Source organism: Sminthopsis crassicaudata, chromosome 4 (genome assembly GCF_048593235.1).
Source record: "Sminthopsis crassicaudata isolate SCR6 chromosome 4, ASM4859323v1, whole genome shotgun sequence".
In the NCBI taxonomy this organism is placed as follows: domain Eukaryota; kingdom Metazoa; phylum Chordata; class Mammalia; order Dasyuromorphia; family Dasyuridae; genus Sminthopsis; species Sminthopsis crassicaudata.
The window spans coordinates 437,208,218-437,235,381 of NC_133620.1; the positions used below are offsets into that span (position 1 = coordinate 437,208,218).

General features: G+C 35.8%; 2 protein-coding genes across 4 annotated transcripts in view; one reads left to right on the plus strand and one right to left on the minus strand.

Annotated features, from left to right (window-relative positions):
- WDR3 (WD repeat domain 3) overlaps window positions 1–7,011 on the plus strand; it is a 28,101-nt gene extending 21,090 nt beyond the window's left edge. The window contains exons 20-27 of the mRNA XM_074263226.1: window positions 224–274; window positions 1,040–1,105; window positions 1,591–1,683; window positions 2,094–2,141; window positions 2,520–2,563; window positions 3,192–3,320; window positions 5,824–5,917; window positions 6,128–7,011. Coding sequence (XP_074119327.1) covers window positions 224–274; window positions 1,040–1,105; window positions 1,591–1,683; window positions 2,094–2,141; window positions 2,520–2,563; window positions 3,192–3,320; window positions 5,824–5,917; window positions 6,128–6,283 — 681 coding nt within the window. The 3' untranslated portion in view covers window positions 6,284–7,011. The remainder of the gene's footprint in view (window positions 1–223; window positions 275–1,039; window positions 1,106–1,590; window positions 1,684–2,093; window positions 2,142–2,519; window positions 2,564–3,191; window positions 3,321–5,823; window positions 5,918–6,127) is intronic.
- Window positions 7,012–7,766: 755 nt separating this feature from the next.
- The window catches only part of SPAG17 (sperm associated antigen 17), a 251,538-nt gene continuing 232,140 nt past the window's right edge, over window positions 7,767–27,164 (minus strand). For 2 of the 3 annotated variants that reach the window (XM_074263224.1, XM_074263222.1), the window contains 7 exons: window positions 26,740–26,842; window positions 25,678–25,809; window positions 21,190–21,332; window positions 19,182–19,366; window positions 14,946–15,006; window positions 9,781–9,925; window positions 8,633–8,912 (listed from right to left, as the gene is read on the minus strand). In XM_074263224.1, coding sequence (XP_074119325.1) covers window positions 8,770–8,912; window positions 9,781–9,925; window positions 14,946–15,006; window positions 19,182–19,366; window positions 21,190–21,332; window positions 25,678–25,809; window positions 26,740–26,842 — 912 coding nt within the window. In that variant the 3' untranslated portion in view covers window positions 8,633–8,769. Of the gene's footprint in view, window positions 7,957–8,632; window positions 8,913–9,780; window positions 9,926–14,945; window positions 15,007–19,181; window positions 19,367–21,189; window positions 21,333–25,677; window positions 25,810–26,739; window positions 26,843–27,164 lie in introns of those variants that run through there. The other variant, XM_074263223.1, reaches the window with a different exon arrangement.

The following is a 27,164-nucleotide window of genomic DNA, read 5'->3' on the forward strand; positions in this document are numbered from 1 at the left end:
TTAATGGGACATATTCCAGAGAAATCCAGCAGAAGGACTGGGTTAACCCTGTGGGGTTAGAGCTGCTGAATGACCAATCAGAGACCATCTTCCAGTGGCTATGAAGCTTACCTCACTTTATGAAATACTTGTATGTTCTCTGAGGCATCTCATTGCCTACTTCCATGTGGTAATCCCTACCCCTTAAATAAATTAACTTGTTTGTGTTTTTTTGTTTTGGCAGCAAAGAGAAGCAGAGTATGAAGAGAGTGTGGCTAAAGAAGACCAGCCAGTAGTAAGTAAAGTTTTCTGCCTTCTAGAATTAACATTGATAGCTTATCTTATTTTAAAGCAATAAATTCCCAAACTTGCTAGGGAAATTTTTCAGCCCTAAACCAGTTGATTTGGGGGAAATGGGAGAGAGAGGTATTAGGTTCCCTAGGTTAATATTATATATCTTTGCATCCTCTTCTACAAAGAATCTCATGGCTATAATAAAAATGGAATCCTGCAGATGACTGACAGTTCAGTGATTGTTTATCTTGGGATTCAAGAACTATCTTTATAAATCCCGATGCTAGCACTTAGCTACCTGTGTGACATTGAGCTTGTAACTTAATCTCCATGTCCTTCACTTTAATCTACAAAATGGAAATATGGAAATATTTGTATTTCCTGTCACAGGATTCTTGTGAAGAACAAGCTTTGTAAACCCTAAAAAGTTGTTATAACTAGTATGAATAGTATAAACCTTGAGTTTGAAAAATTGTTTTTACTTTTTTTTTTCTTCTGACTTTTTTGACTTATGACACGAGGGATAGATGTGAAAGGAATTTAAGAAATTAGATCTAACTATTAGATATCGTTGAGGAAAAAAAAGTGTTAAGAATGTTAAAAGTTGCATTAACATGTAATTGGGAAAATGAATACATTTTTTAAAAGACATTAGATATTATTGAGGAGGGGAATGTTCTTCTGGAAGGATTTAAGTAATCATGTATTGCAGTTTTTGTGACAGGAACTTAAAGAATCTTTTTATTTATTTATTTTTTAAATACAGGTTCCTGGAGAAGCTCAAGGTGACACTTACTTTCCTGGGAAAAAAACTGTTGAAACTGTCAAAGCGGTAAGTTAATATAGAAATAGAGAGTTCTTATTTTATTGGTACAGACACAGTTATCTTATAGATCTGCTTTTCTGCTTATCAAGGAAAAGGCCTTTTTGTGGCAGAGAAATGGTGATATAAGGAGGAGGATATTCTTACTGTAGCCCAAAAAAGATTGCAGCCTGGGAATAAAAGGGAACGACTGCTTTTCCTGCATAAGCATTCCTATCAGCTTCTCTGATTTAGATGTTGGACAGTGGGACAGTGTAGCCTGAGTTAAGAACACTGATTCCCTTATTGATCAAAACTAAAGGGTCCCTAAATGTTGAGAGGTCCTTGTAGGTACATTCATTTGACTGCTTAGTGCATAAGTTGTAGGATTTTTCCAGTTGCATTTGGCTAAATTTAATCCAGCAAGGATCTTAATCTGACCCTTTAGATTGGAAATGCCTTCTGATTTTAATGGAATGTGTTGCTTTAATCTTTTTCCTTTATGTCCTGCTCAGGCAGAGAGAATAATGGAGGCCATTGTGTTATACCGAGAAGAGACTGCAAAGATGAAAGAACATGAAGCCATTTGTAAAGCTGCAGGCAAAGAGGTGAGAGGGCCATTGATTCAGGAAGACAGTTTATATAAGGTTGTTTCCTGGGTAGAGGTAGTGGGTCATATGGTGAGATAAATGATATATGCATGATCAAAGGAAAGGAGGTAAATGTTGTGGGAGAATACTTATAATGTAAACATTAAGAACAAGGCCTGAGGAAACAGAGAAAAGAGGAAAAAAAAGGAAAGCCTGGTGTCACAGAGAAAATAAGTATGGAAAATTTTGGAATGAGATGTGTAGTCTTCCTTTGATATGCCCAACTACAATAGGTCATAAATGTTGGAGCAGTCAGACATTATTCTGGCAGCTATATAAGGCAGACTATAGTCCAGGAAAAATTAGTGGACAATAATCTAACAAAAGGCTCTGGTGAAAAATTATATTTATCCTTGTTTGCTCCACAGGTTCCTCTTCCAGTTAACCCCATCTTGTTGGCTTATGGAAATATCTCGGTGAGTATAGCTTCAGAATTTCCACCATTCCCCTTTTGGACATTCTGAGGAGTGCATCACATCCTCTCAAGGACAGAAAGGAAAAGGACTTTGTGTTTGTAGGGGAAAACATTTTAACTTCAAAAATCTTAGCTAGATTTGTGTCTGCTTCTAAACATTAGTTTAGACATTATAAATGGATTTCTGGGTGCTCACAGTTATTGTTTAGAATCTCCTGTATATTATTTCTTCTGGTTGTACTCTGAGAAAGATATTCTTGAACCATGCTTGAGACATGCCTATTTCTCCCTCCCAGGTGAGGTGGAAACTTTTTGTAGGGGAAGAAAATGAGAATTTAATTAAAATCTGACTATTGATACTCTTTATGTTCATTTACAGCCTTCTGCATATGTATTGGAAGTGTTTAAAGGAGTCAAGTCAAGGTGGGTTCCAGGAAATTTTGTTCATAGCAGGGCTTGATTGTGTAAATCAGCAGCCTGTCATATGAAGAACCAAATACATGAGCACTAGGGAGGATCCTAAAATGAAACAGCCTAGAAAACTAATCACTATGCTGGTGTGCACTCTTTTCTTGACATTAATAGTCACTTAGTTGATTACTGTGTAAGAAATATATCTACCTAGACACCAACTACTGATTTGCAATTTAAAGCATCCTAACACTAATAATTTTCAGAGCATCTTTCTGAGTATTTCATTTGATAACCCATAGCAGTTTTGTAAGAAAGCAGTAGCTCAGGTTTTAAGAGATGGAAAAAAGGAGATTCAGATGCTAGGTTAAATGACTGGCACACAAAATGATGAAACTTTTAAAAAGTCCAGGCCTAGTATTTATGAATATCTAGATTTTTGTGGGAATATATGAAATTGTAATAATATGTATGTATGGAAAGAGAGTTCATGTACAAGTTAGAGATTTTTTTGTATTTCTAGGATCACAGTTGATCAGAGGACAGCTGTTTTTCTACTAAACAGTTCTTGTTCTATGAGGCTGTTGCTCTGGTCACTACAACTCTGTTTATGCTTTTTTTTTTCTCTTTGCTGTTGAAGTGAGTTGGAAGAGGCCCTTCTGGTGCTGCCTTTCTCATATGTGCCAGATATTCTGAAGCTTTTTGATGAATTTTTCCAACTGGGCTCTGATATTGAACTACTCTGCCGGTGCCTTTTCTTCCTCCTCAGGTAATGTTTCCTTTCCAATTTCCAAATTGTAGTGTCACACAGCCAAAGGAAAATCTAAGATCTTTATTTATATTTCTAGGCACTCCAAAAATGCAGTGTAATCTTTACATATGCGCCATATGTATGTGTATGATGTCTTTGTATATATGTATATATGCATGTGCAAACGTGCAAGTTATTTTGCTGTACTTGAAATTGCCTTTTTAAATTTTTTTTTTAAGTTTTTACAAGTAGTGAAAGGTTATAAATTTTTGTGAAAATGCTTAATCTTAAGTATTCATATTGGATTTTTATAGCCTCATTTGGTCCTTTGGCATTTTCTGTGGCTCTGGGTTATGTTTTCACTGTATTAATATCCTTTTCCCCCCTTTACTATGGTTTTCATTGGAAACATTGTCATTCCTTTTCTTTACTGGGAATATTCAAGTTAATTTTACTCTATTTCAGTCCCATATTACCTGGACATCTTCAGATGGATTAGTATCTCACTCTGCAGGTACAGAATGGAACTCATTTTCTTCACTTCCCAAAACATCCATTCTCCAAACTTCCCTCTTTCTTTTGAATTCACTACCATCTTTAATTTAATTTTTTAATGACTCATTTACAGTGTTGGTTGATAAATCTCATTGATTACATCCCAGCAGCATTTCTCACATCTTCCTACCTTTCTCACTAAAGTAATGTCACAGCTAGTTTTCTGGAGGTCTTCGGGACCAGCCTTGGTCTCATCAGGATAGATACATGGTGGAGAATAGAGTCTAGATTCTTTATTCTGGCCCAATCTTGAGCTTAGTGCAGGAGGCATGAGCGCCAACAAGAGGCTAGTCAAAGATAGAATTTCTCTCTTCCAGTCCTTAGCCTTTATATACTTTATTGTAATTACATCATTACACCGTATTATTTGTGAACTTAGAAAACCATTACATCACCATACTAAGTACTTAGTTTGTATGTGAACTAGAGAACCATTATCTCATCAATTCCACTGAGAACACCTTGTTTCAAGTATACTTATCCAGAGTTTCAGCCCTCTACACACATCACCTAGGTCAGGATCTTGTCATCCCTTACCTGAATTATTGCAAAAGTTTCCTTATTTTTCAAGCTTTTGTCTTCTCCAAGTTGTCCTCCACACAATCGCCATAACCACATTCTTAAAGCACTGATCTGACCATTGCATTCCTTTGCTGAATCTGGGTTGGTTTCACAAACTCTTAGCATTTAATGTTTGTTTTACAATGTGAGCACAGCCTGCTTTTCCAGATTTCTTTTACATTATCCTCAGGAATTCATCATTCCAGTCAAGCTATCTTAAGTGTTTTTCAGACACTTTATTCCTCCTTTTTGCCTTTGTAGCAGCTGTCCTCAAAGGCCAGAATGCCCTTCTTACTTACCTTTAAATTAAAATTCTTAGATGTCACCCCTTTCAGGAAGCCTTTCCATATTCCATAGTTGCTTAAGGAATTCCCTTTGGATGCCACAGTGCCTTGCATGTAGTACATACTTAATATGTATTGAAATGAATTTATTTGAATAATCTTATTTGCAAAAGATACTTTTTTTTTTTTTTTTTTTTTAAGGATTGGCTCATTTCTTAAATGACAGATAAGGCCTTAAAAAGATAAAGATAAAACAATGAAACTATTCCTCTTGGATTTTCTATGAAAGGATACCTAAGTATACACAGAATAAATACAATCAAACTATCTGCTCCTCTTGGGTTTTCTATGGAGGGACACCTAAGTATATGTAGAATGGATAGCAGAGGATTTGGAAAGGTGGGAAGGATCAGCTAAGTCTTTTTTTTTTAAGGTTTTGCTTGGGATATGTCTTCAGAGAAGTGATTGATGTATTCACTCAAATAGAGGTTAGGAGAGAGAATTCATCTAAACATGGCAGGCCACTGTAGAGACATGGAGATAGGGGATGGAGTGCTAGGTATTTGGAGGGAGAAAAGGAGGTTGACGGGATAGTAGAGTGTGGAAGAGAGTAATTGATATGTAATCAGACTAAAGATTGGGACCAGGTTAGGAAAGCTTTTTGATATGTAATCAGACTAAAGATTGGGACCAGGTTAGGAAAGCTTTTGAAAGTCAAACTGTTTGTTGTTGAAGAGATTTGCCTAATGTACAAGTTTGACCATGTCACTGCACCTCTCCAAATTCCAGTGGTTTCCTGTTGTCTGTATTATCAAATACAAACTTTTCCATTTGTCTGAAGACCGTGTTATACTAAAATACAATATGCTGTTTTGATGGGTTTTCATTGGGGTTACTTGTCCAGAGTATAGTCAAGGGAATTCATGCATCCTGTGAGTTTAATTAAATTCAGCAAATCTGGGTTAAATCCCTATTGTGGCATAGGCATAACGTTTATCAGAAGGTGGGGTTTTTCCCCCCATCCCTAATCCAGTGGATTTTTAAGTGATGGAACATTGTGGAAGGGGATAAGACAAGCCTGGCATCCTGGGACATCATTCTTTTTTGCTTGTTATTTGTAGGATTCACTTTGGGCAGATCAGCAGTAACCAAATGCTTGTACCAGTGATAGAAAAATTGAAGAAAACAACCATTTCAAAAGTCAGTGAAGTCCGGGTAAGTACCTCTTCTTCCTACAGTGTATAGGTACAGTTCCAGGGCATCTGTAACTAAGAACTAGCACTGCTCACTCTTGGATCAAGTTGCTCTTGAAGATCCACATAATCCTACAGAGACAGTACTTGGGAGAAGAGAGTGGGGAAGACTGGTTAGTTTTCCCCTCCAGCAAATTAAGCTTATTTAATGTTCTTTCTATTTCTATCCCAGGATGTGATTGGATTCAATATGGCAGGACTTGAGTTTCTAAAGAGGGAATGTGAGGCAAAAAGTGAAATTGAATTTTTCTCTGAAGCTACAAGCAATTTCGAAGAGAAGAAACGGAAGAGGAAAAAGAGAGAGAAGCTAATTATGACATTGACTTAAAGCTCTAACATCTGAGCTGTTTTCATCTAGCCATTCACTGTGCCTTTCAAATTAGAAGAAACAGCTTTCTGACCTGAATATGTGGCTTCTACATCATGGGAAAAATACAACTTGAATGGAAACACTCAAATTTCCACTGTGCTGTTGCCATTCTGCTTCCATCTTCCTTTTTTTTAATCTGGAAGAAGATTGGATTAAATGGATACTTTTGTAGTTCTGAATCATGAACTTTCAAGTACCAGATGACAAAAAAAGTCATTGAACTTCTAAAGTACATTGAGAGGATCTGTCTCACAAAAAGGAAAGTTAACTAAGGATACTTATGCAGGGCCTCATACTTTCCTTATTGGCAAAGGCTAGATACATTCTTGTTCTCTTTTTAGTTCTCTTTCTCACCATTCTTATTAATTAGTAGAGGAACTCTTGAACCCTTAAACTCAAGGACTGGAGTTACCAACTTAGGAATTTATTCATTTCCATGATTGTTGGACATGTGCAAATATACCGAGTTGTTATTTATTTTAATTTTTTTTTTTTTAAATCTTTTACCTACTAGGAAACTTTCCTAAGGTGATTTAAAATTTCTTTCTTTCCCTACAGAATTATCATTCTAAAAAGCTTATATAGTAAGAATTTCTTATTATGCCTTTTACCTTACAGACATTTTTTTGGATACGTTGTAAAAAGTTATGAAATACTTATTTTTAAGTAAAAAAAGGTCATAATAACTAGTCTGGAATTCTGTGTATTTTTAGGAGATTGTTACCTCTGCAGAGCAAGTGATTCATTTCTGCTACTGAATTTGCTTCCACTCACTTCCCAAGCTCTGAGTAAGTGCCTGGAACCATTCAAATTCCTGACAACAAATAAGAGAGCAGCTGAATTGAGGCAACATGTGCATAGATAGATATGAAGGACCTGTAAAAGTAGAAAAAATTCTGGCCATAATGAAAGGATAAAACAAACATCTTGCTGCCACTCTGACTTTTCCTTGGTTTTTCTTTGTGAAGCCCAGAGAATGCTCTTGAGTCTTGTTAATAAAGTGACACAGTACAGTTAGAGGAGATCCTCAAGCATGTGAGTTAGATGTTCAAAATGTCAGAACCTTTGGAGCTTTAAAAATACCTGTTTTCATGAGGCTGTATCTGTGATCCTTCCTTCCCTAAAAATTCAGTCCCTTGCTTGTCAGTTATGAAATAGGTGCTTTTTTCATGTGTATTTCTAGTGTTTTCAATAGGATGTCATCAAGACAAACCCCAGAAAACAATTTACCCTAAAAGTATTTCCTGCTACTTTTGCTTGCCCTCTGAACCATTTTATTTTTATTCATTAACAGCCGTCAGAAAAGATGGGGATATACATGTGAGCGGCACGCAACAATAATGGTTTGACCAAGAATGAGCCAAGTTGGGGTATTTTGGTCAAAATATTTGGGTGTCTTTGAGACTGACAACTTCTGCTAAACAGGAAGAAATGCACAACGTTTAGTACAAAGGCATTTTATTAAGTATTTTTCTCATAGACAGTAGGACAGCTTTCCCCAAAACACTGTCTGGATAACTTAAAGAGAGAAGTACAAATGGACCAATTGCATCAGTAGTGACAATTCTAAGATGCCTAAGCTAGATGAAGATTAGTTTTCTTCTTTGCAGCAGGTAGCCTGACAATCATATCTGTAATTAAATTCATTGAAATTCATATTATTTTCATTCTGCTTATGACAATAGCACTGAGAGATCTGAAAAACAATTTTGCATGTAGACTAAATTCCCCTGATGTATCTGACATAAATGGATTAAGTCCAGTGTTTCAAATTGAAAGGCTTTTTAATTACAAGATCTCCTCACCACCATTGGCATTAAGGTGGGGGAGAAATACTGGCAAAATAGGTTTACTTGGTTTTAAAGATGATTTTAAAATCTATATTGATTAAAATATATCTGCAAGATATTTAGCCTGCAAGAATTAAAAACAAGAAACCTCATGTTAGCCCAGCTTCCCAGTAACAAATTAGCAAAGAAAACATATTTAAATCTTTTTAGGACAAGTGAAAAGTGACATCTCATGAGCCCAGAACATGAAAACTGCTCATTAAATGGTGCTGAATAGATTTGAATTATTGGGATGAATTAGGATCTCAGAATGAGTGTTTTTTGTACACCATTTATATCAGATATATGATTTTATATTGTGTTCATACATTTTCTTGAATCTGAGGTCTCTGTCTATGAGTAAACAGGGTCTGCTAATAAACTACTACATGCTAGTAGTGTTCATTGATGCTTTTTTTGAATGTAAAAACAGTTCATTTTTCTCAAAAGTATGGAAGAAGATTACAAGGATAGCAACAAGCTTTATTCTTTTGTTGTCAAAGTTAATATTTATACTATATCTTTAGTGCCTGATACATAGTGGGCTCTTAACACTAATTAATAAGTCCAAGACTAGAATTTGAAATAATTGATTAAATATATTGATTACTGAGCCTACAAGCACATTTTCTGGATATTACTCACAAGAGGTACTTGATAAGACTTGGGGATTAGAGAAACATTACGAACTGATGGATTTTCTTTTCCCATGGGAAAATCATCTGGTCTCGAGTCATAAGTCATAGATGTTAAAACTGGTAAGATACTTGTTAAGGGTATATAATTTTTGCAGCATAACATACATCCTATATCTCCAGTCCTCTGATTCTAAACTTGGAAATCTATATCATACCTATGATATCTATATTTACCTGAAAAATGTCTATAATTGGCAATGAAATAAATAGGTAAAGAGGAAAGTTCTTAGATCTCTTCTTTCTACTGTTAAAGCCCTGGTTCCAACTAATATGTAATCAATCTTTAATCCACATTTAAAAAAAAAAAATTGAATAAATTCAGGGCAAAGAGAATGAGAAACTTCATTGGTTCAAGTGATCAGATCAATTATGGCTCAAACTGTGATCATATGAAATGAGACGGTGGAGCTTGGTTCAATTCTCAATTGTCTGTCAAACTGGTCCTTTGTCAAGACAACACCAATTTGTTTTTTCACAAAGGTGTGGCTTTTTTTTTTTGTCATGGTAGAAGGTCCCTCACCTTATATCTCAGCAATTGGCCTTGTCTTTATTATAAAAATCTGGACTGTCTTTCAACTGCCTTCTAGAAATCCTCTCCTCCATTTGTTCTCTCTTGCATTCCTCAATCTCCTTTTCCAGTATCTCCTTCCTTTTTAAACCCACTACTCTCTTTTAATTTAAAACCCCATATTGTTTTGATCCTGCTAGTCCCATTGAGCTACCATTTTATGTTTCCTTTCCCTTTATTGCTATTTTTTATGAAAGAGTAATCACTCTGCCCTTAGCTTACAAACTCCCTTCTTGACCCAATGCAGAAATTTTTGGGGACTCCAGAGGTGAGTTTATCCCTTTCCTAACTGCAGCAATGTCAATCTGGATTGTGGCTTTCCCTTGGCCTTTTGTCGCTAGACTAAGTTTCAAAGGATATTTGCTTCCACAGGTAGAAGTAGAATTTCATGTTCAGTTATAATCTCAATGTTGTAGGAAATGGTTCCTAATCCCTTGTGAACATTCTCTCCAACAGCCATGGCAAAGATTTCCACCTGCAGGTCCACCTGTAATCCTGGTGCTACCTAAAAGACACCATAGAGTTAACACCCAAGTGTTAAAAAAAGGAGTTATGATTAAAATTTGGCCTACAGTGCAATTGTGAAACAAAGGCCTGGGATGCTCAGAATAATCTCCAATAAGAGAAGTATTATCATCTCCACCAGCCAAATATCATCTATTCATCATGATAAGGGTTTTTTAAATTAAATATCTTATACTTTACTAATAATAGGAATAATTTCAGTGGTGACCATAGGATATATTCCAAAGTAACAGCAATGGGAACAGATAACGTCAATTATTCTCGAAGCTCCTTTACTTCTTCCTAAGAAAATGCTAACACTGTTAAGCATCATAATTTTTGAATAACTATATATATTAGAGAGACTGTGTGGCACAGTAAATGGAGAACCACTCTAAAAGTCAGGGAAATCAGGTTTAAAACTTGGATTTGACTTAAATTGTTTTTGTGATCTTGGTAACATTTGATTTCTATCCCATAGTGCCCCAGGAAAGTCTTGGAACACTAGAAGCAGAAGATTGAGAGATTTTCACCTCAGATATTCACACTAGAGAAAAGAGTGTCCTTTATTTTTCTACAAAAATGAAGTCATTTATCAGACCAAAAAAAAAAAATAGTCCTTCCCTTCCCCCCAATTGACTTTACAGAACTCTATTGTTAGTCATACAATGTTTAAACTGGCAAGATACTTAAGGGTATATAATAATTTAGCTTTGTTTTATTAGTTCTAGTTACCTCGTGAAGTCATTGGCTTTTATTTGGTCCATTCTAAATGGACAAGGTGTTTTTCTCCTAGAAGAGGGAACTCTGAGAAAGATAGATATCACAGACAAGAATCTGACCAAATTTGAATAAAATCATGGGATCTAAGAGTTCTCATTTTAAGGATAAGGAACTGAGATCCAATTTCTAGATCCAGGACAGAGTACCTTTGTGGGTACAGAGGTGACCTGGATAAGGAAGCCCTCCACAGTGTACCATAGAAAGGAGGAAATGCAGAAACCAGTAACAATAGTGTGGCTTATACCCCCAAGCTCATCACATTCAGCAGCAAAAGCCTACAAAATAATAACCAAGGCAGAAAAGCCAGACCAAAGGTAGACCTATGTATGATTCTGCCATGTTGAATCAACAAGCTTTCCAGGTGACTAATAGGATGGAATCTAGCAGAAATATTTGCTTCCACAGCCTCAAACTCAGGTCATTGATTTTCCAAGTTCAGACCAGGAGGAAAATAATCACATTGCCTCTATCATACCCTTTTGGAAGTACTGAAAGCTTGCAAGTTTCAAGCCTATCTCTGAAATCTTGAATTATATGACATTCAGTATCCCAAGAAAAGAGTAACAGGATCAATCTTCTTTCCAGAAATGTAGCACAACCAACCCTACATCAAATCCTAAGTCAGGAAATAAGCTAGAAGAATGGGGGGAGTGGGGGGGAAGAATCCCACTATATCAACTTTTCATGGTAACAGAAATGTTCAAGAGACAAATGCAGAAGAGAATGATTATAAAACATCTACAAGCAATGCCTTATAACATAGCTTGAGCACAAACAACCAGAAATTTTAGAGGACATTAAGAAAAACCTTTTTTTGATAAATAGAATGAGAGTACTTGAGGTAAAAATTGGAAGTGAGAGTTATTGAGGGAAAAAAAACCTAGAAAAAGAATTTATAGTTTGGCACAAAACTTTGCCTAAGCAACAAACTCCATACAAATTAGATTGGTCCAAATAAAAGCCAATGACTTCACGAGGTAATTAGAACTAATAAAACAAAGCCAAAAGGCTGAAAAACTTGGAAGAAATTTTAAGTACCTCACAGTAAAAATGACACATCAAGGAGAAAATAATTAAGAATCATTGGGCTATCTGAACACCATGGCCAACAAAAGAACCTAAGTATCAAGAAATCTTAAAAAGAAAACCCCCAAACTACCCAGATCTCATAGAACCAAAAGGCAAAGTAGAATTAGAATGCACTATTCACTTCATAAAAGAAACTAAAAATGAAAACTCCTAAGAATATTATCCTCAAAATTCAGAGCTTTTTGATTAAAAAAAACTATTGCAAGCTACTAGGAAAAAATAATTCAAATATTGAGGAGATACAGTTAAGATTGCTCCCAATTTGGCAGCCACTATTGTAAAGCAATGGAGAACTTGGAATATGAATGATATTCCCAAAGACAAAGAATATAGGATTACAGACAAGAATAATTTACCCAGCAAAAACAAGTATAAGTCTACAATGAGAAAATGGACCTGGTGGTATAGTGGATACAGCTCTGAATATGGAGTCAGAAAGTTTTATCTTCATGAGTTCAAATCTAGTCTCATACATTTACTAGCTGTGTGAGCTTGGGTAATCTTAAGTCTGTTTGCTTCAGTTCTTCATCTGTCAAGTGAGCTGGAGAAGGAAATGCCAAACCACTTCCTTGAGTAATTTTGCAAAGTAAATCCTAAATGAGGTTACAAAGAATCAGACATGACTGAAAATAAAGTAGTATTCCTGATGAAAAGATCAGAGCTTCTGAAAACCTTCAAAGTTCAAGCCCAAAAATAAAGCAAAGCATGGAAAAGGTAAAATATGAATGAACAATGATAAAGGAGTAACAAGTTGCTCCCATTCAAACATGAGGAGATGACAAACGTGTTCCTTCTGAACCATATCATCATCAAGGTTCATAATGGAAGTCCTGTTAGACAAGACCTGGGAAGGAATCTTTTTGCTATTAAGAATGGAAAGAGGGACAAGAAATACAGTATGGAGGGGTGGTGGCTGGAGAAGGGAAAGGAAGGTTAGGGAAATATCTCCTAATGAGATTGTTCCAATACCTCACAGTAAGCAAGAAGAAGGGAGCAGGGCAAGGGCTAATACCCAAACCTGGTTTTCATTTGAACTGGTCAAAAGAAGAACACACACACAAACATAGAAATAAAATTCAATTTGTAGGAAAATAAGAGGATGCTATCCATCCATATCCAGAGAGGCAGAACTATGGATACAGGTTGAAGCACACTTTTTCATCATTTTTCCCCCTTTCTTGTAGTTTTACCCTTTGTTCTGATTTTTCTCTCCCAACATGACTCATATGAAAATATGCAAAAAATGAATATATATGTATAACCTAAAAAATTTTAAAATAAAAAGGGTAAAAAAAGACAGTTCTTTCTTTTCTCCTTCCTTTTCTGAGAAAAAACTCCAGAAAATATGCACATACTGGACCAACTATGAGAGAAACATGAGAGGCAGAAAGGCAAACCTCAGGCATGCAAGTTCTTTTCTGAAATTCAGAATCACCAGAGGGGTGAAGACTGTGGCTCACTTACTTGGGAAGAAAAACAAATAGAATGGATTTATCTTCACCTCCCTATTTGTGGAAGCACATTTGACTAAGGCAAATGGGAAGTGGATTCAGCCACTTGGATCAACTGGATGTGATGAGCAGTGCAGAAGATTTAAGTAGCTTGGTATCATCCTAACCCCAGAATGAAATAGTGCATGCAGTTTTGTAAAGAAAAATATTACGTTTTGAAGTTTGGAAGCCCAAGTATAGAGCCAGCAGAGGGGCATCAGAATTGATTTGTAGCCAAGCTTCCTAAATGGGAGCTGTCCACAATGCTGAAACTTGTTTCACAATGCAAAAGTCCAAGTTGTCCCATGCTTCTTGTGGGCTCCTATTCTTTAGAACCTTGAAGGTTCTGATTGTTTGGAAAGCAATCAGAAAACAACTTTTTTTCCCCAAAATATTCATATGATTTTCTAAATACCAGAGACAAAAAGAAGGGAAAAAAAAGGAAAGGAGGAAAGGAAGAGAGAAAGGAAAAAAAAAAGAAAGAAAGAGAAGAAAATCAATGAGACCTTTTCACTATCTTTGTGAATGTATGTGAATTAAACAGTATTCAGCTGTTCTATTTCAAAGGAAACTGACACTTGCCTCTTGGTTAAGCTAATTAGGAAAGTCCTGATGAATGAAGAAATTGGTGACTACAGAATGGAACCTGGGCCACTGCCACCATACAAGTTTACATAAGCTTTGAGCAAATTCATTGCATGCTGGCATTTAATCAGTTAGAACAGTAACTCAATTTACATAGCCTCAAAGTCTAGATGATTTTTTTTTTTAACCATAAACCAAAGTTCATCCTGTTAGCTACAAAAACTGAAATGAAATTCAGAGACTCCTGTGGGAACAATTAACATCTTGGCCTGCTTTTTGAGCAATCACTGAATGCCATTTGGATTAATGAAGACTTTAAATTGTCAAGAAATTTGATCATTTCAATTAATAAGCTCTTAAAAAAAATAAAGGCTAGCAGTAGCCCTTAATAATTTACAATGCCTCCTGTCATTAAGGTGAATGAGAACTTGAGTGTCATTCCTAGTCATACCAATATTGAGTATTAAAAAAATATAAAAGTCTTCCTGACTCAAGGTCCCATATTCTAATTACTACTGAGGAACCCTCTCTTATTGGTTCTTCTCCACCCCCAGGCAATTAGAGTTAAGTAATTTTGCTCAGGATCACACAGCTATGAAGTGTTAAGTATCTGAGGCGGATTTGAACTTGGGTCCTCCTGATACCAAGGCCAGGGCTCTGTCCACTATACCATCTAGCTGCCCTAAGGAAGGCTGTCTTAAAAAAAAATAATAAATCAGTGCACCATAATCAACAGTCCCTTTTCATTTCTGCCTGGTGACTTCCCTGACTTTCTTCAAGTTTTAACTAAAGTCCCCTGTTCTGCAAGATTTTTCTAGTCCTCCTTAACTTTAATACCTGCTTTGTTTCTTATTTGTCCTTTTGATATCATATTCTTACATAATTGTTTGCAAGTAGTCTTCTACCTCCCTCATTAGATGTCAAGATCCTTAAGAAGAGTTGTTTCTGCCTTTCTTTATATCCATAGCACTTAGCACAGTGCCCTGCCAATTAAAGGTGCTCATAATGCCTGTTTGACTAATTGGCAGAAACACATGTGGGCTGTCATACACAGAAGTGTCTGCAACAACTTACTGGTCCCGGTGTGTAAGTCACTTTTAGTCCAGTGCTGGGTGGGGGCTGCTTCACCTGAAATCTGATAGAAAAATACTGTTACAAATGAACAATAATAATAGTTCATATTTATAAAATGCTTTATAGTCTTTCCTAAGTTGTCTTACTTGTTTCACCGAACAATAATCTTGTAAGGCAGATAAGACAGGAATTATTATGTTTCTGTTACAGATGGAGAAATAAAGGCTCCAAGTCCACTCCATCCTGCTAGTATCTATAAGAGCTAGAGTTCATGATGGCAGTTACAGTGAATGAACGGCACATGAATAGGATATAATAGTGAGGTATAAGAACTGACTTTTTTCAGGCAGGCTTTTGTTCACATCAATCTTCTGTCCCTTCTCCCAATTTTTAGTAGCTTCCTATTAACTGGACCACTTGCTGTTCTTCTTGCCAGCTCCCATCTCCCTTTTCTGTGTCTTCATGGAACATTCTCCCTCCTCCTTCTGTATTCAGTAGGCCCTTATTAAAATCTCTTCACAATTTGAGTGCAACCTCCCTTTTCATGCATATTTCACATAGTTTTCCCTGAAACTATGTTCTGTTTGAATTGTCCTACTTGTCACTTACAAGTCTTCAGTAATGAATACCGTATGTTGGTGCTTTTGCACAGACTGCCTTCCATACTTTCAATGTTTTTTGTTCTGGCCACTAATTTTTAGAATTTCTGAGTTCCCTCAAGGTTCAGCTCAGGTGCCACTTGTAGGGTGATGACATGTGGAAATAAGACATGGATGTGAGAGATGTTAGGAGAGATAGACATCAATAAGACTTGGCAACAAATTTTAAATATGGGGTGAGAAGGTGAAGAGTTTGTGAACCTGGATGAATGGAAGGATGATAATTCAATAAAAACATGGAAGAATGGATACAGAGGCAAAGATAATGAGTTCAGTTTTGGATGTGTTAAGTTTAAGATGCCTATGAATATTCAGATGGATGGAGTTGTCCAGCAATCTTTGAAGAGGTGGTACTGAAAGTTAGTAGTAAGATGAGCTATGGATATGTAGATAATAGAGTGATCTGCAGAGAAGCTCACAGGATATGAGATCACCAAGAAAGAAAATTTTGCTGTCTTTGACTCTCCCCACAACTGCTACTGTGCTTTCTACATTTTTGGCGCTTTGACTTCAACAGTGTAAAGAGTTCCCAGTGAGGAAAATTCCTTTCCCAAAGTAGATCTATAATCTAGGGGCTAGAGATTAAGTGACTTGCTCAGGATCACAGAGCCAGCAGATGCCAGAGTTAAGACTCTCTAATTCAAAGGCCAGGTCTTTATTCACTATGCCATGATGCTTTTCATGCACAGTTTGTTTAATGATTGCTCTTGAACTGTACTGGCTGAGAGAGCATGGGGGGAAGAATAATAGTTTTGGAGACAGAAGACAGGTCCAACTGGAGAACCCAAGTCCAAATTCTACCTTTACCATTTGTGGTATCTTTGGGAAGTCCCTTCATTTCCCTGGATTTTCCCTTCTGTAAGAGGAGTTATCTTCAGAGTCCTCTGAGGTCCTTTCCAGTGCTAACTAGATTTTATGATCCTATGAACTGAATTTGCAGTTCCAGGCCATCAGAATAACAAATAGCTAGGAGCAGTAATTAGGGGCAGATTGCCCAACCTTTCTTCAGACAGTTCTTAATATAAGCTCATAAAGTCAATCAGTGTTAGAAGTGATTGTAACATAAATCTCCACTCCATTTATTAGCTGTTTTCTGGGTTCAGGGCAAAGTTCCTTTTTGGACCTGATTGCATGTTTCAGCATGGTGTATGGCATGAATGTTGGTCTGCTGACTGCCAGATCATTAGGATAAAGAATGAGGCCTCTCTTGGAAATCAGTGGTGCATGGGATCCCGGAATGCACTGGCTGGCTAAGGAGTTTACACATTTGAAGACATGGGAACAATACAGAACTGTAGGAAACTTTGTAAACCTCCATGCTAATATAGAGTGTGAGCCAGCCTTTTTCCCCTCATGTGGTTTGTGGGTTCTGCATGATGGTTAAAGACTCTGAGACTAGTGCAATGCCACAAAAAACAAAACAAAACAAAACAAAAAAAAAAACCCCACATATCTTCATCCTGACCTCTCCAACCAATTAACTTCAGGGTTGGCTCTGAAAGGCCCATACTTAATTGCTGATTGAAGTCTATAAACTTGAAACTCTGGGCTAAGAGAAATAGAATCTGAAGGGATGGATTTTATTTATTTGAGACTAGTCTATCTTTTAACTTTACCCAATGATGAAAAAAAAACAGCACTGATGATATATGGTCAGTTTGGATGGGAATAGGTCCATTCCAGAAGGCTGAGACTTTACTCCAATGAACTATAATAGTGCTGGTCACAGTGGTGCAAGTTTGTGGTCCCCACTGTTGGGGAGGATGATTCTGATGGATTGCTAAAGTTGATTAGGTGTCTTTACAAGATTCAGGAGAAGCATAAGAAGGTAATCAAGAAAGGGAAAACACAAGGGACTTGAGGTTTATCTGTTTACATTCCTACATAGGAAGATGATACTTGTAAATAATAATAACTTTCTCATTATTGTGGCAGTTAGGAGTATATATGGACAGAGGGCACAGGTGTAAGTTAAATATGAAGGGATAAAATCTAAAAAAGATAAAGTCAAAGGGTAAGAGAAAAATGTATTGGGAGAAAGGAGAAGGAATAGTAAGGACTGTAATATATTATCTGCCACAAAAGAGGCAAGAAACGACTAAAATTGTGTATGTAATTATGATGGAATATTATCGTTCTATAAAAAATGGTAAGTATGATGATATTAGGAAAAACCTGGAAAGTCCTATGAGCTCAAGCAAAGTGAAACGTAATGTGTATGTAGTAATAGCAAAACTGTAGGATGATCGGTTGTGAATGATTTTGATATTCTTAGCAATACAATAATCTAATACTACTCTGAAGGACTTTTGATGAAAACTGTTATCCATAGCCAGAGAAAGAAATGACTTCAGCATACATTTTTTTTCCTTTGGGTTTTTTTTTTGGGGGGGGGAGGCAGGGAATCTATGTTTTCTTTTGCAACATAATTTTATGGAAATGTTTTATATAATTTCACATGTGCCTTCTTAATGGGGGGGGTGGAAAGGAAGGGAAAGAATCTGAAACTCGAAGTTTTAAAAACAAATGTTAAAATTGTTTTACATGTAACTAGGGAAAATAAAAATATTAAAAGATTAAAAGAAAAGCCTATATCTTCCTCCCTGCTCTAAAATTTTAAGAATTTATTTTAAACTGGAAATGAAACACTTGGTGTTTTCATTTCCACACCCAGATTGATTTCCCCCATGTGTATGGCTCTTGAAGACTTCCAAGGTCAGCTTTGTGAGAAAGTATAGGGATGCAGAAAGGAAATGGGAATGTAGCCCGTGGGAGCTGAACATGTTCTGAGAATCTTTCAAATACCAGTTCTTGTTTTATGTGATTGTCAAACTAAGCTGACAAATAACCTTAATTGACAACCTCTTAATTGACAATTCTCTCAACCTTCTCCATCTCAAATACCAAAGGTTCTTCAGGGCATCAAGCTTTCACCAGTGTTCTAAATCACCCAGACATATTGACACAATTTCATTTCATACCACTCCCCTTCCTGATCTCTGTGTGTTCCAAGTCAAACTGAATTTACACTATACAGTTGCATAAAACATTCTTCTTATCATCAATGCATTCCTTCATCACTGAAGTTGAGAGAAATTGAATGACTTGCCCAGTATCACAGAGAGTAAGCATAGGAAGCAGGACTCATGCCTTGTTTTCCTGATTTCCAGTTTCATGTTTTGTCTATTCCACTGGGCTACCTCAAGAAAAAGACAAATTGCCTTGGCTCAGGAACTTTGAACACCTCTTCATCCTTGTTGTTCTGTAAATCACTTCCACATTAGGCAAGTTGACAAAACAGAAGCAAGGACAAGTCCACATGAGTGAAACTGAAGAGACATGTTGAGCAAGTACCTAAGTGATATATATATATATATATGAAAAGCTTAAATGTTCCATTTCCTATTACCCAACCTGGCACAGTAAAGATCAGGGTGATGAGGAGGAGTGAGGAGAGCTTGATTTGACAATGATTACTTTAACAACAACTGACATTGTAATAATAATATGGATCAGTACCTCACACTGATAACTCTCATACTGATAAATATTACTTCTGAGTGAGTGGCAGTCTTACCTGCAGAAATCCACACCAACATTCTTTAGCTTCACTGTGGTCATATAGGTGTGACCCTCCTTCAAGATACCAAAATTAACTTCTGGTGGAATTAAATGAAAGACGAAAGTGTTTTGTTTTGTATTGTTCATGGCAGCACGTGCAATTGAGGATGTGTATACTCGCCCCCCAACACAGTCTTCTACCTGTATTTAAAAGATGAGAATTGTAGAATGGTCTGTAGGCTTAAGTTCAAAAATTTTATATGAAACTAAAGAAATTACAAGTTCCACAGAGGGGAAAGCCAAAGTGAACAACTGTAATACTATGATTCAATTTTTTAAAAAAAAATTATTAAAGCTTTTTTATTTTTTAAGACATATGCATGGTAATTCTGTGACATTAACCTTTGCAAAAATATCTTCCCCCTCATTTGCCCACTTCCTCCCCTAAATGGCAAGTAGTCCAATATATGTTAAATATGGTTGAAATATATGTTAAATTCAATATATTCATACATATTTATACAATTATTTTGCTGCAAAAAGAAAAATAAAATCTAACAGGAAAAAATTAAAAAATAAAATGTGAGCAAACCGCAAAAAAGTGAAAATGTTATGTTGTGAACCACACTCAGTTCCCATAGTCCTCTCTCTGGGTGCAGATGGCTTCCTTCATCAAAAGATTTGATACTATGATTCAATTTAACAAATTAAAAAAGCATAAACCATACTTAGTGGCAGAACCCAAAGTTTCAGTCTTTGAGAAACTCAAGATCCTAGCTCTAGAACTGAAAATTTCTTTAGAAATCATTTAAAAGAGGGAGCATGACTCCCCAGGAGGTAAAACTTGCCCAGGTTCCTACAGCCAGTAAGCATCTGAGTCAGATTTTTAATTCAGTATTTCCTGGTTCCAAATCCAGATGGACCCTTAGATGCTCCTGTCTACATATGACATTGTGCTGGTTGCATATGTGCTTTTCAAAGAATATCTGATATCATTCTTCCATATTTATCAGCAGGACCTGGGGATCAGTTTATTAAAGTGATACTTAAAGGTTTTTGTTGAAAATATGCAATATTTCTTAGACTTACTATTCATCCTCTCTCTAAAAATGAATTTGTATTTATTTTGTGTATGTTCTCTATAGATTTCTATATATTATCACTCTCAATAGCAAGTAAATTCCTAGAGTACAGGGCCTATTTTAACTTTGTCTTTGCATACTGCCTATAACATATGATTTAACAAGTCTTTAATGATTGATAGATTGATGAGTCAAAGTCTCACCTCTTGTGTGAGGCAGTACATTTTAAATAAAAAGTAAGGTGATGGGATGGAAAGGGAGGAAGGGAGAGAATCTGAAACTTGTTTTTTTAAATATTAAAATTGTTTTATTTGTAACTGGAGAAAAATATAAAACAAGAAAAGAAAAGAAAAGACAATCCCCATTTTCATAATTTAATGGGTGGGAGAGGATTGTACATAAGAGGAAACCTGACTTAAACCAGGTAGAGCAGCAGATGTGAAGTGAAAGTGTACTCCCAACATTTAACACATAGTAAGTACTCAGTAAATGATGACTGGATTGGATTGGACTTTTTGGATGGGATTATAGTGAGCCTAGAATCAAAAATGAAGCACCTAGAGTAAAAAGTCATAAGCATGAGACCAGGCTATAACTCTTCACAAGTCTACAACTTAAAGAGTTACTCTACTAAATTGACTAATGGATTTGAGATCTTTCTATCTTCAAAGATTCCAATCATATGTATGTTTCAGCTTATCGTCATAGTGTGGTTCTTAAGAAAAATCTTTTGGATTACCCTGGATCAAAACCCTCTGAGCACAGCACTGCAGTGTAGAAAGTTAGCAGTTTTACTCTCTGGGACACCTCAATGGACTTACCATGAACGAGCTATTTAGGCTATGGATACTGATGGAGAGTACTTTGGGTGTATTCTATATAGCCCACAGTAATGGCAATAATGCAACATTTTCCCTTACATCCAAGAAAAGTTGGCTTTACCTTCTTAAGGGGAATAGACTTCTTTGGCTTAGAATTTTTCAAGTAACTAGGTAGCTTTACTTTCTCCTTCCTTGGTTGTCCAGCAGCATTTTGCAGCAGTGACTGAGTGGGAATCTTCATGGGCACCCATGTGGAATCAGAATCTTTTGGAAAGAAGGTGTTTTAATTAGATCGGATTAGTCTTTCTAGACTGGTCTTTATTATTGCTTTATAGTAGCATAAAGAAAAGCTCAGAAATACAGACACGTGAATAAATTATGGTAATGTAAGAATTTTAATTGTAAGTGTAAGCAGAGTTTAACTAACATTATCCACTAGTCAACAAATATGTAACAATTTCTTTTTAAGGGTAAAGCTTTTTTTGCTGAATGCTGCAAAATGTGAAGAAATGTACGATAGTCTTGTTGGAAAAATGATAAATGAAAACTTTAAAAATTGAATAAATAACTTAACTATAGGACTACATAAGGTTTGGATGGCATAAAGATTTATCAGGCAAGAGAATGTTTAAAAAAATTGGGGGCTTGTAGGAAAGAAGTGTTCCATAGTGGAGAGGGATTTTTAGGAAGAGGTTCTGAGCCCCCAAAATTGAGGAATTCAGGAAGACATGGGATAGGGATGCGAAAACTTAGAAGTACACTGTCTTTAATAAAGGGGAAGCTATTTCTCATTAGCTAAGCTTTATTCCTTAACATGTTTAGTTGTTCTTGGAGATTAAAAGAAGCAGTAAATCATGTCATAAAAATACATAAAACACTTTACTTCACCCATCTGGAAAACAAGTCTCTTTTTAGATCTGACTAATGAAAACATACCTTTAAAAAAAATTGACTGTGGTCCAAAATCTCTCAGAGACTCAACAGCCACAACATCCTTCCCAATTTTCCAGACCTCCCATTTGCCTTTAGAAAAACTAACATATTGGTCTTAAAGAACATCATTATACAAGTAGGATCTTCAGCTTGTAAAATGATTTTGTGCCAAACTGTTAGTATGAAATCCTCTCATCCACTCGCTTTCTACTTTGGCTCTGACTCAACTCTCAATAAAGTAGCTCTAGCATGGTCTCATGCATCTGGGTCTGAGATGCAGACCATTTGCTAGATATTAGAACCTGATTTATTTCCAGGACTATTCAAGGGTTAACTCAGAAGTCCAGTTCTTGCTTGGATATGTCCTAAAATTAATACAAACCCTGTGGATAGATCCCTGTAATTGATTTAGCTTTCCATGGTTCCCCCTGGATGGGAGTAGATCATGGACCTAAATATCCTTCAGCAGAGATACTTAATCATTGATTATATATGCCTACCTATTTGACTCACATGCCTATCACTTTATTCTGAGGTTATCCTGCAGCCTTAACAGAAACTGAAATTTTATTTGCAGGGAGATGCTGTTTTACCTTGATATTTTTCTGCTTGAGGGATCCCGGTAGTGAATTCTGTCAGCAAAATTAATAAAATTTGGCAAGTAATTGATACTACAGAAGAGGATCTATCTTCTCCTAGTTTTTATTAAAAAATGATTCATGGGGAAGAATCTACTATTTAGCTTATTTCAATTTCACATCATTTAAAGGAACAGGCTAAGTGAAAAAGTCCCTCCTTTCTTTGTCTCTGTTTCTGCCTTTCTCTGTTTCTGTGTCTGTCTGTCTGTTTATCTGGATATGTTTAATCAAGGGATAAAAGTAAAATTTAAATATTCTTTCAAATATTCAAATAAATATAATGACCACCTATCACTATTATTCCCTAAACTTTAACTCTGATATTTTAAATGGCAAAATTTTACATTAAATTGTAAATAATTAGATTTGCTAATTCACATAAACAAAACAAAACATGTTTTTTCTTCAGTCATATCAAGCAAAAGCAGGCCTTTAACATTAGTTGATTGGATACAATTTATAAAAACTCAAATTTACATTATCTATATTATATTGAAGGCAGTGAGGTAGTGCAGTGGATAGAGCTATGGGTCTGGAGTCAGGAAACTCATTCTTCTGAGTTCAAATCTAGTCTCAGACACTTACTAGTTGTATTAACCCTGTTTGCCTCAGTTTCGGCATCTGTCAAATGACCTGGAAAAGGAAATGGCAAACCTCCCTTTGCCAAGAAAACCCTCAAATGGAGTCATGAGAAAGTCAGCATGACTGAAATGACTCAACAACTCAACAAAATGTCATATTAAATTTTTATTTATTGTGGGAAACATTATATTTTAATCTAGTTTAGGCCTCTCTTTATCTGGGTATCACAAGTGCTTGAGTTTGATTATGCTGGCCTAAAAGCACTAAAGTGACTTGAACTCAGGTTTTTCTGTCTCTGAGGCTAGATTTTTATCTACTATGTCTTGATGATATCTACTATATCTTGAAGATACTCAAGATTCAATAACACTATAAAAATGAGGAAATATCACTTTATCATAAAAGGCTCCCATCATTTATCTGTCTTGACTTTTTCCATCTGACTCTAAATATTAGTGTCTTTAAGTCCTCAGCTTTAAGTTTTATCTCAAAGTCTATACCATATGAAAAGAGAGCCCCATGTCACCTAAAAAGAGCTTCTACTTAGTACCCTATTTACTTCTCATCTAGCTCTGGGGGAAGGATGAAGCAACAGTTGAAATGGTTTTTGTAAATCAAAACAACTCCATTCCTACTTTTATATTTAGGGAAAAGATAGAAGAAGAAGAAAAGAAAGAAGGAAATATAGGAAGAAGAGGAGAAGGAAAAGAAACAGGGAAAAGGATGAAATTAAAGAATTGGAAAGCTGTGGTAAAATGCTCCAAAGTGATTTGTATCTCTTTAGATGTCAGTTAAAAAGAATAAAAAAGCCTATTTTCTCTCTGGCTCCCTGTTTTTTTCTAGCATTGATTTCAGCATTCCATTTTATCTGTATCACTGACTGCCTACTGGACTGGTCCATCTGTATTATCCTACCAGCAACTTAAATTCAACATGTGCAAAACTAAATTTATTATCTTTTTACTTAAATTCATTCTACTTATAAACTTTCCCATTTCTGTTGTGGACATCGCCAATTTTTCTAGGCACCCAGATTCACAGCTTTAGAGTCATTTTCAACTTTTCACTTTTACTTCACTCTGCCCCATCCCCAATATCCAACAATTTGCGAAATCCTGTGGATTTTTATCACTACAACATCTCTTATATCCATCAATTTCTTTCTTTTCTGACCACAATCACAGTAATTTAGGACTTGATAAATCACTTTTTCTTTATTGTAGTAGCCAAGCTTTCACTACCTCATGTGTGGATTGTTAACATAGCTTTTCTGTGACCCTAGATTCTTCCTTCTAATTTATGTTGCACAGTATCAGATTAATCTTCCTAATATTGCTTTCATCATATCCATAAAACCCATAAAACCCAATTCCTCTTACTTATCCTGCCAAATTTAAACTCCTCTCTCTGTCATTGAAGGCCTTCTATGAACTGACTTTACCATATTTATTCAACCTTTCTTTCATCCATCCCCCAAATAAATCCTTTATTTCAGATTCATCTCTTTGTAAAATTTTGATTTTCTATACCTTTTCTTTTGCTTGGAGCATCCTTCCACCTTTTTTCCATCTCTAGACATGAGTGGAAAGAACACCATTCCAGAATTCACAAAGCCTGGGTTCTAGTTTTATTTCTGATAATGGTGATGTGATCTTGGGGAAATCACTTAATCACTTAATATTTTGGAGATTTGGTTAAATTAACCAAATTCAGTAAATGTAAGGCTTGGGACTAGATAAGCTAAAGATTCTCTGAGATCCTTTCACTCTTACCTACTCTATAAAGCTATCTCAAGTTGCATGTTCTCTTCCCTCCATGAATTCCTATCACATTTATTGATTGAATCACAAAATGTTGCATATTGATATTTTGTTGGCTATCACACTCCAGAATTCAATTTAGGGCATTATTTAAAAGTTGTTTTGAGGGACATGTTGGGAAAGTTCATTGAATTCTTATCTTTATTCTTGGACCAGTGGTCCTCAAACTTTTTAAATAGGGGGCCAGTTCACTGCCCCTCAGACTGTTGGAGGCCCGACTATAGTAAAAACAAAAACTCACACTCTGTTTCCCCCCCTCAGCCCATTTGCCATAACCTGGCGGGCCCCATAAACATCCTCAGTGGGCCGCATCTGGCCCGCAGATGGTAGTTTGAGAACCCCTGATACACTATCTCAACCAGTAGAGCAGTAATTCTATATTGTCTAAAAGTAGATATTATTAAACCCCTCTTATTTGTTTTTGCCCATTTTAGAAATAGCCAAGAACCCAAATGATCTTTGATTTATCTGCTCTCCCTAGACAGAAAACTGAAACACTTAATGAAGTGACTTAAAAGCCACCTCAACCTTCATAGTCCCACATTCAAAGATGTTTGTGGAAGCTCCTATAATCTTATAAAAGGTAGCAACTTTCACTTTTAGAAAACAAGAAATTAAAACAATTTGTTACCTTACCTATGTCAGATTTTACAAAGTAATCACTGGGGAACATACTCATGGACTCCTTGGTTTCCAGTGAACTCTCTGATACTAGAAGACTGAGCAATTCAGAAGAATCTTGGATTGGTTCTTTAGATGATTGTTGCTCTAGAAAAAAAGGATTATTAAAAATGACTCCTATATTTATAGAAGATTAAACAGATTAAAAACTACAGCTAATAATGATTTGTCAATTTGTAATATAATAGCTTTAGCAAATTTCCCAAGACACAAAGTAAAATATTGTCCACAGGAAAGATTGGGTCTAGACTACATTATTAAAAAGAAGTTTTTTTCTTTTAGATTTCCCCTTTTCTAAATGTTTCCCTTTCTCTCCTTCTGTAGTTGCCTGGCTCTTAGCTGTACTTTCCCCACTCCCTCAGGGTCCCAATTCTCTTATTTTTCCTCTGTCATTCTGTTTTCTGAAACCTAATCTCAGAAAAGGATTTTAAACTTATTCACCCTAACGTGTAAATGACTGAGGAGGCTAAATGTGTTATTTATTTTAGGAGTATTTCCATTTTTACAAGGGAAAAATATCATCATCCAAAAAGATTAATCTGAAGTAGTGACTTTTGGGTGTTAGTGTTAAGAAAGGTGTTTTGGGGATATCACATAATTAATAGGTTTTCCTGTAGCCTCTAAATCATATCAAGTGTCTACATATTCAGTTTATCTATACTATTGCTAGAGCTATCATCTATACAGTACTTTATAAGCTTTACAAAATTCTTCATAAATATCTCATTCGATCCTTATAGTAACCCTAGAAAGTAGGTTCTTCTATTATTCCCATTTTACAAATGAAAAAATTAAGGTAAACAAAAGTTAAGTGACAGCCAGCTAGTTAATGGGCTGAAGTTGGACTTAAATTCAGTTCTTAATCCCAGGTTCCACTCTCTCTTTCTCTATTGTAGTGCCTCTGGGCTTTTTAACAGAGCTGGTTCTTCTGCTTATCCAGAATGACACACATTCTGTATGGGGTTAGGATATTATTTGGATTAGATAATAGAAAAAGAACAACAGTGAAATATTCACCTGGATCAGCATCAGATGTGCTTTGAGAAGAGTTTCCATTTGGATCTTTTGGTTTCTTTGGAAATGGTGGAAGTTTTTTAGAAATAGCTTCCAGGTTATGATACTTAAAAGAAAAACCAAAAGATGGAAATTTAACTGAAATGAACAGAGTCAGGAGGAAAATTTCTATAATACCAACAATGCTGTTTAACTCTGATCAGTGCAACAACCAGTCATGATTCCCGAGAAATGAAACACGCTACCCACCTTCTGATAGAGAGGCAATGGACTCAAGATGCCAAATAGACATGGTCAGTTTGGGAATTTGGATTGCTTTACTAATCCATATTTGCCTCTGGGTCTAAATTTTATTTTTCTTTTCTTTTTCAATGTGGGGAGGGAGAGAAAAACAAATGCTTGTTATTTGAATAAAATAAAGTAAAATG